At 37.1% G+C, this 13,736-nt stretch overlaps 1 protein-coding gene across 1 annotated transcript in view; it reads left to right on the forward strand.

Annotated features, from left to right (window-relative positions):
* The window catches only part of LOC104547098 (uncharacterized protein KIAA1109), a 45,902-nt gene extending 32,166 nt beyond the window's left edge, over positions 1 to 13,736 (forward strand). The window contains exons 25-39 of the mRNA XM_010192670.1: positions 604 to 805; positions 1,180 to 1,383; positions 1,484 to 1,663; positions 3,174 to 3,311; positions 3,688 to 3,945; positions 5,011 to 5,161; positions 5,432 to 5,589; positions 6,118 to 6,310; positions 6,492 to 6,709; positions 7,353 to 7,604; positions 8,361 to 8,564; positions 10,071 to 10,265; positions 11,113 to 11,247; positions 12,064 to 12,229; positions 13,125 to 13,736. Coding sequence (XP_010190972.1) covers positions 604 to 805; positions 1,180 to 1,383; positions 1,484 to 1,663; positions 3,174 to 3,311; positions 3,688 to 3,945; positions 5,011 to 5,161; positions 5,432 to 5,589; positions 6,118 to 6,310; positions 6,492 to 6,709; positions 7,353 to 7,604; positions 8,361 to 8,564; positions 10,071 to 10,265; positions 11,113 to 11,247; positions 12,064 to 12,229; positions 13,125 to 13,341 — 2,871 coding nt within the window. The 3' untranslated portion in view covers positions 13,342 to 13,736. The remainder of the gene's footprint in view (positions 1 to 603; positions 806 to 1,179; positions 1,384 to 1,483; positions 1,664 to 3,173; positions 3,312 to 3,687; positions 3,946 to 5,010; positions 5,162 to 5,431; positions 5,590 to 6,117; positions 6,311 to 6,491; positions 6,710 to 7,352; positions 7,605 to 8,360; positions 8,565 to 10,070; positions 10,266 to 11,112; positions 11,248 to 12,063; positions 12,230 to 13,124) is intronic.

The following is a 13,736-nucleotide window of genomic DNA, read 5'->3' on the forward strand; positions in this document are numbered from 1 at the left end:
CATCAGAGAAAAAAGTGCTACTGCAGAGTGATTCAGAGCACTTGGGCTTGATCTGAATGTTGCTATTATATTTGCTTAAACAACTTTTTTTTCTGGTATAAATTTGATTATGTTCCCAAACTGAACAACATATTTTAACATATTCTTTTTTTTATGCCTATGAAAATTAACCACAACAATTTGTAGCCTCTCTCAGCTTTTACTGCAAACTCGTCTGGCCAAGAATGTGTTGAGGGGAGCTGAGTCTTTCAGCATCAGCTTGACTCAAGTGATTCTGTGACGTTCTCACATGAGATAAGCAAAGTTATGAATTGATTTGGAGATGAGGAAGAAAGGGGGATGTACATGTCCTCTGCTGCATCCAGGGTTCCTATGTTTAAGTTTTCTAAAAACTAGTCCAAATAATAGCCCTGGTGTTGGAGGGATTCCCTGGAATTAATTTATCTATATGAACTTGTATACAGTTATGTTACTAATTCTAAAACCTGTCTGAAAAGGCTGTAATTTTCTAAGATTAAAAAAAAAATACATAGTACTTTGTAAGACAGATCTGGGATGTTTATCTTTGTTCACTGGATGCTTTATTTTCCTTCTGTGTTTCAGCCCTCTCAAATCAAGTTCAGTTGCTTGCCGGTATCAAGAGTTGAATGCATGCTGAAGTTGCCTTCCCTGGATCTTGTTTTCTCTTCAAACCGAGGAGAACTGGAAACATTAGGCACAACCTACCCATCAGAAAATGTGCTGGTTGGTGGCAATACTTCACAGAGTGGCTCAAAGAATTCAGTCAGTAAATCTGGAGCACCAGGTAATACTTATATGAATGTTTATACTGCACGCAGCTTGTAGCATAAAAAAAATACAGTGTTCCGTTATCTAAAATTAGAGCAGAACGTAAGCTTTTACACATCTCAAGGCTATACGTTTAAGTATTGGTGAGTATCAGTTTCCTGTAAAAGCTTGCACAGTTAGAATATGTTGAAGGTTTTCTTGCATTGGTTAAGCAAGTTCAGTTATCTGCTATAAAAGGCTAGCATCAATACATGGAATGTTTAAGCTACATTGCTGCTACAAGGGTATAATTTGACGTGCATTTGTTTAATATTGCTGTTAACAGTATTATTTCACATTTGAAAATGCTTTCATACTAAAACTAACCTTTGCAAAAAAATTTGTCTTCAGGTTCATCACCTGGACTAGGCAGCCCTCTTGGCAGAACACGGCACAGCAGCAGCCAGTCAGACTTGACCACTTCCAGTAGCAGCTCTTCAGGCCTGAGTTTTACTGCTTGCATGTCTGACTTTTCCCTTTACGTGTTCCATCCATACGGAGCTGGAAAACAAAAATCTGCTGTTACTGTTCTAACTCCCGGATCAGGAGCCTTAGGTACAGAACAAGTTTTCGTTTGCTCGAGTTTGGCATGGTTTTCTGAACTGAAAATTTGAAAAGGTCACAGAAGATTACACTTTTTCCCTTCTATTTCCAGGTAATGTGGATGAGGAACCAACTTCAGTCACTGGCCGAAAGGACTCTTTGAGCATTAACCTTGAGTTTGTGAAAGTCAGCCTGTCACGAATAAGGCGTTCAGGAGGTTCCTCTTTTTTTGAGAGTCAGTCTGCGAGCAAAGCTACAAGCAAGATAGATACAACATTGATAAACATATCTGGTAAATGCTTGTTTCATTTTAATCCCATCTATTCAGCTAATTAGACAACTGCTGTTCATTAGAGTTAAAATAGTGCTTTTGAAATCTTCAAACTCAAAATATGCCATTTCACTTTGGTATGGTCTTTGCAAATTTGTTGTATTGCTGATGATCAACAAGAGCACTGGTAATCGAAGAGCATATGTTTCTTAAAGCACTCAGTTGAAAGGATGGCAAACCACAAAAGAAGTGTACAGTGAGCTTTTGGACTGGGTTTCTGACATTTTCAGCTTGTTTGGTGGAATTCCACTGCATGTTCTCAATGTGTTATACTGCGCTAACACGCTTGCTAAAGTTAAAGAGCAATCACAGCATGCCCACAGTGTCTATATAGTATGGGTTCAATAAGTCTCTCTGTTACAGGAGTCAGCAACAGGGGAATGAGCTTCAGCTGGCCAACCAGTGCCCTAGTATGGATGCTCTTTTACATCACTGTCCCATCAGAACAGAAAGATGAATGAACTCTGATTCTCATTGCAAATTTATCTCTTAATATATTTTATAACAGAGATAAACTAGTATAATAATAGAACTTTATGTTAAATTTATTCCCAAAGTTGCTTAGGCTTTCAGTTGGATCTAGTTTGATATACACTAACTACTCATTTTCATAGTACTTTCCTCAGGTATTTCACAGCTGTCTTGTTGCCTGAATAGGACAAAATCTTTCACAGACACTCACTTTTTTTTTTCCCTTTTTATATGAAAACTAGAAGTAGTCTAGTTTTCAAGCAGTCTTCAAGAGAAAAGAAAATTGAAGCAGATTATGTAGCACAATTAAATGTGGTATTATAGTGATGATATACTGTGCCCATTAAAAATGACAGCTGAATCTCCTAGATCACAAGCTGCTTTCTTAGTGTTCTTCATGACTAGTTTGTGGTTCTGACACTTGCTGTGTGTTATGCTGTTTGCAATGCTGCATGTCTAACTCGGTGATGTAGTTTTGCAGTGTCTGTTCAGTTACTAGCTGTCAGATTTCACTACCTTGCCACCTGGTGCCTATGAAACTATAGTGGGAGCTGGACTCCTGAATACTCAAGGAGCTTTGAAGTAAAAGTGGGTTTAAAAGATTTATTTATTTATTTATTTATTTATTTATTTTTCTGCACATGGGATCCTGACTTAGTTGGCAAACAGCAGAATGGTTGTGATTCATCTGCTATTAAAGCCCTCAGATGAGGAGTCTGAGGCACATACAACACAAACAAGTGAGACCCAGGATCAGTTATATCCTTAGGTCCTATCTTTCCTTTATGAAATGTGTTTGTATCTAATGTTGGATGGGGAGAAATGACACCACCTCAGGAGAACTGCAGGGATAAATAGCTGTTTTTTCATGACAGCAGAGACTATGCTGCTGGGTAAAGAAATATCTGACTGTACTGAACATCTATTAACTAGCTGTTGTTAGCAAAACCTGTTGCTAATGAGGGTTTACAGTTGTGTGTATATGCTTTTTCTTTTTCAGCTGTCTGTGATATAGGATCCGCTTCTTTTAAATATGATATGAGGCGACTCAGTGAGATTCTGGCATTCCCAAGAGCTTGGTACAGGAGAAGCATTGCTAGACGGCTCTTCCTAGGTGATCAAACAATAAATCTGCCAGGTAAGATACTGTTGCTGATCATGAAAAGCCTTTTTGTACAAGGGTTTGTAGTAGGAATTCTAGAAAAATGTATTGCCTGTGTGTTATTACATATGTGACTAGATATAAATGTATTATACTTTACTCCATATGCAGTCACTATTTTAGTAGAAAATCCTAGAGAAAAGGAATGGAAACTTTGTAAAGCAGGTCACTGAATTATGTAAAGAGCTTATATTAATGAAGACAGTAGAAAACCTTTAGTTATGATAAATGAAATATATTTTGATACTCTCCATATACTTCTTAGTATATGGGAGGATACTGTGAAACAAAAATGAAATCGTTTTTCTGCCTTTCATGTGCTGCTGGTTTTTTTTTTTTTTCTTTCCAGTAGCATCGGGTCCTGGAACACCAGATTCAGTTGAAGGGGTAAGCCAGCATCTTTCTCCTGAATCATCACGGAAAGCATACTGTAGGACATGGGAGCAGCCCTGCCAGTCTGCTTCATTTACACACATGGCACAGTCGCCTAATGTTTTTAGTGAACATAATGCAAGCAGCAGTATGTCACCTGGGACAGCATCTCATAACTTAAAGTCTCCGGCTGTTACAAGATCCAGGAGCGTGTCTGACTCTTCAGTGCCTCAGAGAGGTTAGCATACAATGATTCCTTTATTTCTTTTCAAGTATTACCACCAGTTGTGTCTGAAATTGATGAATCAAGATGTAGTTTGTTAGAGTACTTTCTATAAACTTGCAGTTTCCTTTACTGGAGCAGGAGTTGTATACGTGGGGTTAAATGAGTTCTCCAGCTTAATTTGATTGCGTTGTCATCTTCTTGGCCCTCTGTTCTCATCCGAGCAATTACCATGCTTTTAGCAGAGCGTCAGTATCACAGCTCACAGGAGAGTGAGCTTTATTTCATCTACGACTTTGGGCTCATATGAAGAGGTCTAAATAAGTATATATTCTATGTAATTATTAAATAAAGTCACTTATAATTTCTTTTACTATCAATGTTACTGTACTTTATCTTATAGCAGTGTAGCACTGGCTGTGTGGAATATTTATGGCATTAGTTATAGATACAGTTATTTAGAAGTATGGTGCTATTTTACTCTAGGAAAAATATCTGTGAGAAGAGAAAGGATGGGTATTTTGCCTATTCAGAAAGCAAACAAGATGTTATATATGAACAGTTTTTAGGACACAGTTATAGAAGGATTTATGGCTGGTGGAGTAGCTTGTTCACAGGAAAAGCAATTTTGCACAGGCTTATGAGTATTACCAGGATTTTGTGAGAAGAGCAAGGAAGACACTAATACTTGACACTCTGACTTGGCACTTGTGCAAATAACTGCTACCTGAAAATTCAAATACTAATAATTCATTTTCCGAGTGCACTGATATTTTTAAACAGTTAAAGAATTGAAAATACGCTCTTGCATGCCTTATTGCAAATTAAAAATCTTTAAGAGAAAAGATATTGGTAAAAATAAATGTGTAAAATAGATGTGTAAAGTGAGTCAATTTCTATGACAGCTAAAGCAACATGTACTGCAAATGCTCTAGTTCTTACTTATCCTCACTCGTAGTTTTGTGAGACTCCTTAAATATGGTGTTAGTCTGTCCTTTTCTAATATATACAATGTCTAGATTCTGCCAGATTTTCCTAGCATGTGGAATAATTTAAATTTTGTCTACTTTTTTTTATTAGATGCTCTCTCAAAAACTTCAACTCCGTTTAATAAGTCAAATAAAGCTGGAAGCCAACAAGGAACACCATGGGAGACACTGGTTGTCTTTGCTATGAACCTAAAACAGTTAAATGTTCAAATGAATATGAGCAACGTAATGGGCAATACTACGTAAGTATAAAGCAAGGTCAAGCATGTTTTAACAGACGGTGTTGTTCTGGGGGCAAAAACCCAATTTCCCCACAGACTGTTAACAGCCTGTTGTCTTCTAGCTTTAAAATCCTAACTTTTTCAGTTTTGAACTGTGAACTATGAATACTGATGCTTAATACTGAGATCACATATGCCTAATCCACATTCTTTGTTGCTTTCCAGTAAATAATTTTCAGTTTCTGTTTTGACTGCCAGGAAAATTGTTGTCCATTTTCACCTCTGTTCCAGGTGGACTACCAGTGGTTTGAAAAGCCAAGGTCGTCTATCTGTGGGCAGCAGCAGAGATCGGGAAATTAGCATGTCTGTTGGCCTGGGAAGATCGCAGCTGGACTCCAGAGGGGGAGTTGTTGGAGGTACCATAGATGTGAATACCCTGGAGATGGTGGGTAAGTCAAAAAGCTGTCTGGGATTAGTATATGCTACAGACAATAAATGTGAAAAACTACAAAATATACACAGTAACCCATTTCATGAACCTGCTAATATAGAAAAACTTTGGATTCTTACTTGTGCATACCGACTATAAAACATACTTTGAATTGAAGGGACAGCCTTCTCATCAGGGCCAGAACCAGTCTCAGGGTTGCTCAAAAATTGCACTTGCTAGCTCTGCAACAGTCCCGCTCCCTTCAGCTGTCTGGACAGATGGCAAATGGAAAGATTTGATAGCATTTCAGTTCTGCCTAGAATTTTGCAAGTGCTTATGGTCTGGGAAATATAAAACCTGGCTTTGGAAAAGAGGCTGGGTGTTCTGGCTCTACACCAGAGTCATGACCTCCCCATGCATCTGGAAGAAACCAGTGCTTTCTCCGTCTGTCTGTATCATGTGTATGGCATAAGGGTGAACATCTCTGGAAAAGCTTGTTTTCCTATCTTTAACAATATATTTCTGTGTTGCTTCAATTATATTTCAGCCCATATTTCTGAACATCCAAACCAACAGCCCAGTCACAAAATTCAAATTACCATGGGTTCTACTGAAGCACGTGTTGACTATATGGGGTCCAGTATCCTAATGGGAATCTTCAGTAATGCAGATCTGAAACTACAGGATGAATGGAAAATTAATCTGTATAATGCTTTGGACTCGAGCATGTCTGATAAAAGGTAATACTGCTTCCTGTGTTTAAAGTTTATATTGTTTGATAAGGTCAAATTCTGCCTATATGGCTTCTGTCCAGTATTGTTAATCAAAAATATAAGCATCTGCTAGAAAGCAAAGGGTTCATTTTTATTGTCAGTAGGAAATAGATTAATTGCTAATGATCCTGCTGTTTCTAATATCTAGTGAGATATTTGTCCATGGGGACTTGAAATGGGATATCTTCCAAGTGATGATTTCAAGATCGACTACACCAGACCTAATAAAAATAGGAATGAAACTCCAGGAGTTCTTTACTCAGCAGTTTGATACAAGCAAGCGAGCTTTGTCTACCTGGGGACCTGTTCCTTATCTCCCTCCTAAGACAATGGCCAACAACTTGGAGAGGAGCTCACATGAGCAATGTAAGTGGTACAAAAATAGCATATTTCCCAAGTAGGATATTTTAACTGCAAAAATTAATCCGAGCAACTTTATACATGCAAGTATATCTGTTAGACTTGAAATAGTTGCTTCACTACATTTTTCCTGTAAATCTGGTCTAGGAATAACTTTTCAGTGAAGAATGCAAGTATCTTGAGTACCCTGCTATATCTGGGGTACAACAATAAACTACCTTATGTTATTTTCAGGTTTTATTTAAACACGCGTATTTTTGTTTAAAAAATAAATAAATCTTTTTTGTAGTTTTCAAACTATTTCAATAGAATTGAAATAGTTTGCAAAGTCTGTTTTGAAGTCCGTTTCATAAAAAACATTTCTACTTTGAGTAGCAATGAAAGTGAGATGCTGTTCTTACTTTCTATTAATCATGAGCTGAAACCATGATTGCCTCAACACGAGTCAGTGATTTCCAAGTATGCTTTTTCAGGTACTCATAAGCTACAACCACCTTAGATCACAAAGATGAAACAGTGTCGGTGATATAGATTAGAAAATATAGCTCATAGTTCCGTGTTTTATTAAAAACATGAATATGGCAGCAATCTTTTCTGTATTTTTCTCTTTCCTAAAGTTTGTTCTTGCTATTGCGTGTTTACTTTCTAGTGTTGGATGCGGCCCATCATCGCCATTGGCCAGGAGTTTTGAAAGTGGTATCTGGGTGCCATATATCCTTATTTCAAATGCCATTGCCAGAAGATGGAATGCAATTTGGAGGATCCATGAGCCTGCACGGAAACCATATGACGCTGGCTTGCTTTCATGGACCTAATTTCCGCTCAAAATCTTGGGCCTTATTCCACCTTGAAGAACCCAATATTGCATTTTGGACAGAAGCCCAGAAAGTTTGGGAAGATGGTAAGTTAAACCATTTCCTCATTTCTCTAAATTCCTTCAAATTAATTTAAAGAATGTGTTGATACATAAGAAATCAAAGAAAAACTAACTAACTTTGAAGTCTGAATCAGTGTACCACTTACCTAAAATAATAATCTGTTCTCTTTCCATCTTTGCCACCATTTGCTTTATCTGTGCAATAATGCAAAGTACATTTTCAAATATACTAGGTATGTCCTTTATAATATTAAGGAGGAAGTTCTTTACTGAGAGGGTCGTCAGAAGCTGGAACAGGCTGCCCAGGGAGGTGGTGGAGTCACCATCCCTGGATGTATTTAAAGAGCGGGTAGATGAGGTACTTAAGGATATGGTTTAGGGGGTAGACAGGAACGGTTGGACATGATGATCTCAGAGGTCTTTTCCAACCGAGCGATTCTGTGATTCTGTGAATATGTCTACAAAGTGGATTGTCTGCTTGTTAATTGCATGTCTGTGTTTATGCAGTCCTTTGTTTCTACGTGATGAATTCTGATGGCCTTATTGCTTATATTTGTCTTCATATTGAGAAGTTTTTATTGTCTGTAGCTAATGAAGATTCAATTCTTCTGTTGTTTGCAAGCTTTATACCAGTTTTTAATGCCACTGGCTTGATTATTCATGTTAATTACCTGTGTGAGGAGAAGAGAGCAAGAGAATAAATCCTAGTACCTATACCAAGCTACTTTTTCAATTTTTCTTTTCTCTCTCACTCCACACTGTCTGCACCTTCCATTGCAGGTACTAGTGAACACTCCACATATATTGTGCAAACCCTGGACTTTCATTTGGGCCATAACACCATGGTCACCAAACCGTGTGGAGCCCTCGAAAGCCCTATGGCAACAATCACAAAGATAACAAGGCGCCGCCATGAAAACCCCCCACATGGAGTTGCCAGTGTGAAAGAGTGGTTCAATTACGTTACAGCCACAAGGAATGAAGGTTAGATTCATGTTAATTAAATTTTGGGATTGGTCTGCTTGCCAGATGGTGCAAATTGTGCTGTTCAAAAGCTGCTAAATGTCAAATGGGCTATCCAGAGAAGGAAATTTGAAATAACGGCAGTTGATTCTTCTTGAGAACCTTACGGTGAACTGTGGAACAAAGCATAGCAACATGCTGAACAGCTGCAAGTGTTACTGAGCTAAGTTCTTTTCCAAATTGTGCAGTGAAGCCAAAATGTTTTGTTAGTCTATAGGACATGTATATATCTGCCACTGCAGTAGTTCCAGTCTTTTCTTCTTTCACTGTATGCAAAAAAAATTTCATGTTTCATATAATTGTCCAGTTGTGATGTTGTAACATGATGATATATTTAGTATTTTCACTGTATATGAAGGATTTATGGATTCAGTTAAAGAAGGAATCTATTTTAGGCTTCTGTCACCACTTACAACAAACACTTGAAAATTACTCATCTGGTCTTCAACCCTCAGCTGCTTCTAGACATTAAAAAATGCAGAATCGTATCTTTAAATCACTGTTGACTGGGAAATAAAACTTCAAAGATAGTGTTAAAAGAAATCTTAAAATACAGCTGTCACTATTTCATTCATAAACTGTAGAATCCTTAGATGATATAAATAGAATTTCTGTGAAAGGGTGGACAGCAGAATATGGCATATAGTCAGAAACGAGCAGATGATAGTTTATTGAAAAACTGTTTTCAAATTATTTATATACTACAGTAATATTTATTCCTTTTGAAAGACACAACAGGACGTAGTGGTTGAAGTTCACCAATAGACGTGCTGTCTGTTAGATGTTTTTTATGTAGCCATGTTTTGATACATCCAGACCATTTAAGTATATAAACAACATTTGACCTTTTGTGGCCATATTGTTGGGAGCAGGATAAAGGATGTTGTCGTCTTAATAATCATACACTAGCAGTTTTACAATGGTTTTACAAAGGTTACAAAGTAAACTTTTTAAACTTTTTGTCTTTTCACAATTTTAACAAAGGAAAACTAATTCAAATGGTATGGCCTGTGTGCTATGGTAGAAGTCTTGTGACAAAGTTGGATTCCTGGTCAGTGATTTCTGACAGCAATGTTGCCTGGATGAATGTAGCTATGACTTGTATCCATCAGAAACAATTATTTTCATTTTAAGTTCTACTATATTTTAAAATACGAAGGGCGTACTTTGAACCCATGCAGTCTATATCTCACTTAACCGAAAGTTCATTATTAAAACAGAGTTGTGATAGGATAGTCAGATGAATAAAATTTGGACTGAAAGCTTCCAAAAAACTGAGAGATTCTTAGAAGTGCTTAGATGTTATGGTACCAACACCTGTTTCCTCCCTCCTTCTTATAATGAGATGTATTTCAGTGTATGAAATTGCTACTATTAAATTTTGTGAAAATTTGTCACCCTCTGTGCTGGCCGAATCATTTCTTCATAATGGTTACTGAATTCAGAAATTTCCCATTGTCCTTGTAGAGTTAAACCTGCTTCGAAACGTTGATGCTAATAACCCAGAGAGCAACACAACAGTGAAAAGCTCAAGTTTACTCAGTGGCTTCAGAGGAGGCTCCAGTTACAACCATGAAACTGAAACCATCTTTGCATTGCCAAGGATGCAGCTGGATTTTAAATCTATTCATGTTCAGGAGCCCCAAGAGCCTTCACTACAAGGTGCTGTAAACATCACTTGTTTTTTCTTGATCCAAAGCTACTTCTCATAAATGAGGAGTTAAGTACAAAGACACCAGACTGCTAAGAAAAATTACTGCAGATCTGCAAGGAAGGATATAATTTCATAATAAAATGTAGAGGGAATTCTGATGAGTGAAGATCTAGTCTGGTCACCATAGGGAAAACTTACTAAGAGAAATGAACATTGCAGCTAGGTTGGCTGTATTTGGGAGGATAGTTTTCTTAATTTTAATTAAAAGGGAAGGGCCATTGTGAAAAAAGGAACATTATATAGGAACCTAAATTTTATGTTCTTGTTCTCAAAATGTTACCTTCAAACTGCAGTGTGAACTGGTGGGAGAAATGAGACATCTGAAGGTATAAGACAATGTAGATGTTTATTTTGGCTGAGCTGTGGTTTTACTCCATACCTGATCCTGGGTAGTACTGCTAGATAAGTCAAGCTTGGGGTTTTTTAATAGCCAAACTAGCAAAATCTGCTATCGGCTTTTCTTACTGTCTAAAATCATGCATTAATAGCATAGCGCAAGGTAGTGATACAGCTCTAGGTTGACTTTCCATGTTGAGGATGATAAAGTGCTACATGATAGTACTTCTTTATTTTCAGCATCTTATAAAAATATCAGAAGTTACTCTGATGGAAAAACTGTTAAAAATGCTGAGTCTGCTAAACACAAGTGTTATTTGTGGTCCTTCCTCTCCTTTGAGTCTCTGGTTCAGTAACAGAAATGTAATTTTCAAATAATTTGGATTCAAATTCTGGGTACTTTTATGTATTACAATACGTACTTAGAAATGTACTAATACTATTTTTATCTGACTGTAGATACAAGTGTTAAACCAAAGGTGGAATGCAGTGTAGTAACTGAATTTACAGACCACATTTGTGTAACCATGGATGCTGAACTGATTATGTTCCTGCATGACTTGGTGTCTGCTTATCTAAAAGAAAAAGAAAAAGGTAAGATATTTATGAGGTAACACTGGTCTGCTAATCTGCAGTTGTCAGACTATTTCATAGTAAATATTTGCGTACTTTTCAATAGAGTTGATTTGTTAAAAATGGATTTAATTTTTTTAAAGTTAGGTTTAACTTTGCTTCCATTGAAATGACCAGAAGTAGTATTAAATGTTCTTGAAATCTGGACTTAATGCTATGAAATTATAGGGGAAGGTAGCTATTTTTGGTGAAACTTTGTAAAAAAGATATGTTTTCAGGCTATCTTAAATCGAAATTCAATCCAAATTTACAGATTTGGTTTTAATTTTATAAAATGTGTTGTTTGGAGGAGAAACAGCTGTTGTGCCTTTTCTGTATCCCAAGACTTAAGTAAGAGTTGGCTTCAGGTCCCCTTGATGCCTTTGGGCAAAGATTGAACTTCACTATTGCCCCGCCATCCTCCTCCTCTGAAACTACTCTCTCCATCTAAAAAAAAATATTCTAAACTAGGAGCCTGTCTGAGTTTTTTCTTATGGAACAAGATGGGCTTTGTTGAATGCCATGATGAATTTGAAAGAAAGCCTTTTTTGAAAGAGAAGGAAGAATTCCACATTCCAGTGTTACCCAGTGTCTCTTAACAGTTTTCCTAGGATATTTTTATGAGCACTTTTTTCAAACCAGAACTGTTTGTCAGAAATTCTGTAACACTGAAACACAAGGTTTTGTGATCTCTGTTTTGAGATCTGTGCTTGTGTGTCTTTAAAAGATGTATAAAGAGAATTCAAGTGAGATGCTCATGACTGACTGGTGTCGGGTTTTTTTCTCTCCATTTTGTAGCAATTTTTCCTCCTCGCATTTTGGCTGCTCGTCCAGGGCAGAAAAACTCCGTTGGTGTTCTTGAGGACAGCTCCACTGACAAAGAGGCAGAGGAAAGCATTACTTACACTACAGTCGACTGGCGAGAGTTTATGTGCAATACTTGGCACTTGGAGCCCACCCTCAGGTAAGAAGCAGGCTTGTCTGCAATCTCTTTGTGTCTGTGTTTTATCTGTGGGTGCTGTCCTTCAAACCACAAGTCTTCCCAAGGTGGTGATGTTCAGCTACCAAGTGGATCAATCACCTGGATGCTGTTACAGATTTGTCCTTGGCTGTTATGAAAGATACCTGCCACAGGACATGACAAAAGCTGGATAACACAATTACCTATCACATCAGTTAACTTCTAGTTAGAACTTATGCAGATTGAAGGTATTGTTGAAGGCTCTTCAAAATCAGGTTACAGTAAAATTAAACGCATTGAGGACCAGAGATTACTGTTTCATTCTGTTCTACAAGTCTGTTCACTTTCTGCAATGCAGTTTCTCATTTTTAGCATTCCAGTTTTAGTTCTGTTAAGTAGTCACCTTAAAATAAAAAGCACTACATACTAGTATGGCAGGTTAAACTTAGCACAAAAGAATAGGAAGTGTAGTAGCAACTCGCTGCTCTTAATATTCACTTTTTATCACTGAAAATTAGTTTTCTCTGTGTCAGGGTTGGTTTATTTTTTAATGTCTGCTGGAGCCCCTGTGTGTTCATTCACATATGAAAAACAACAAATCAACCCAGGCCAAACAAATCGAGGGTTGGCATTTTTGTTAACAGTAGTAATAAATCAATTTAAATGTGATCTGGAGGCAAGCCAATCTAGCTTTTGTCTCCTTGAGCATCCTCTTCCTTTGGGAAGATGTTACTTTGGTCTTGTTCAGCTTATCTGTATAAATTTAGTTTGAAACAGTACCTGTTGCACTTAAGATGTTCAGAAGTGTAGCAATGGTAAAAATGAATGTTTACTTATACAAATGCCAGTTCCTCTACATACATATTTGAGGTTGAGTCCCCTTTGTGTTGCTTTTTAGATTAATATCCTGGACTGGGAGAAAAATTGATCCTGTTGGTGTTGACTACATCCTTCAAAAGCTGGGCTTTCACCATGCAAGGACTACTATTCCCAAGTGGCTACAGCGCGGTGTCATGGATCCTTTGGACAAAGTTTTGTCGGTCCTTATAAAGAAACTTGGTACTGCACTACAGGATGAAAAGGAAAAGAAAGGAAAAGACAAAGAAGAATACTGAGAATATAATGTGACAACTGCAATTCCATTTGATTTTATCAAAGTGTTTTATTGTATTTCAAGAATTTAAATATGGTTTAAAGAGAAACCTAACAGCTTTTTGCTACTCTATTTAAAACTTACATTGTGAGTAACTGTTTACTGTGGTACATGATACCATTCTGTATTTGAAGTTATTGCATGATGATGACCAATGTACATTCTGTGAAGGAAGAGCTGGAACACTGTAAATCTGCTCCTCGGCATCCACTGTTTTATGATGTGCAATATGATTCCTGCATCTTTTAAATACTTGCAGATTAACTGTGAATTTTCATAAACTTTATTTGCCATAACACAAACCCCTCGTTGATGTGACTGGTAATTGATTTGTCAATGTAGACTTGTGTAAATTAT

This window comes from Mesitornis unicolor, unplaced genomic scaffold, assembly GCF_000695765.1.
Source record: "Mesitornis unicolor isolate BGI_N332 unplaced genomic scaffold, ASM69576v1 scaffold50489, whole genome shotgun sequence".
In the NCBI taxonomy this organism is placed as follows: Eukaryota; Metazoa; Chordata; class Aves; order Mesitornithiformes; family Mesitornithidae; genus Mesitornis; species Mesitornis unicolor.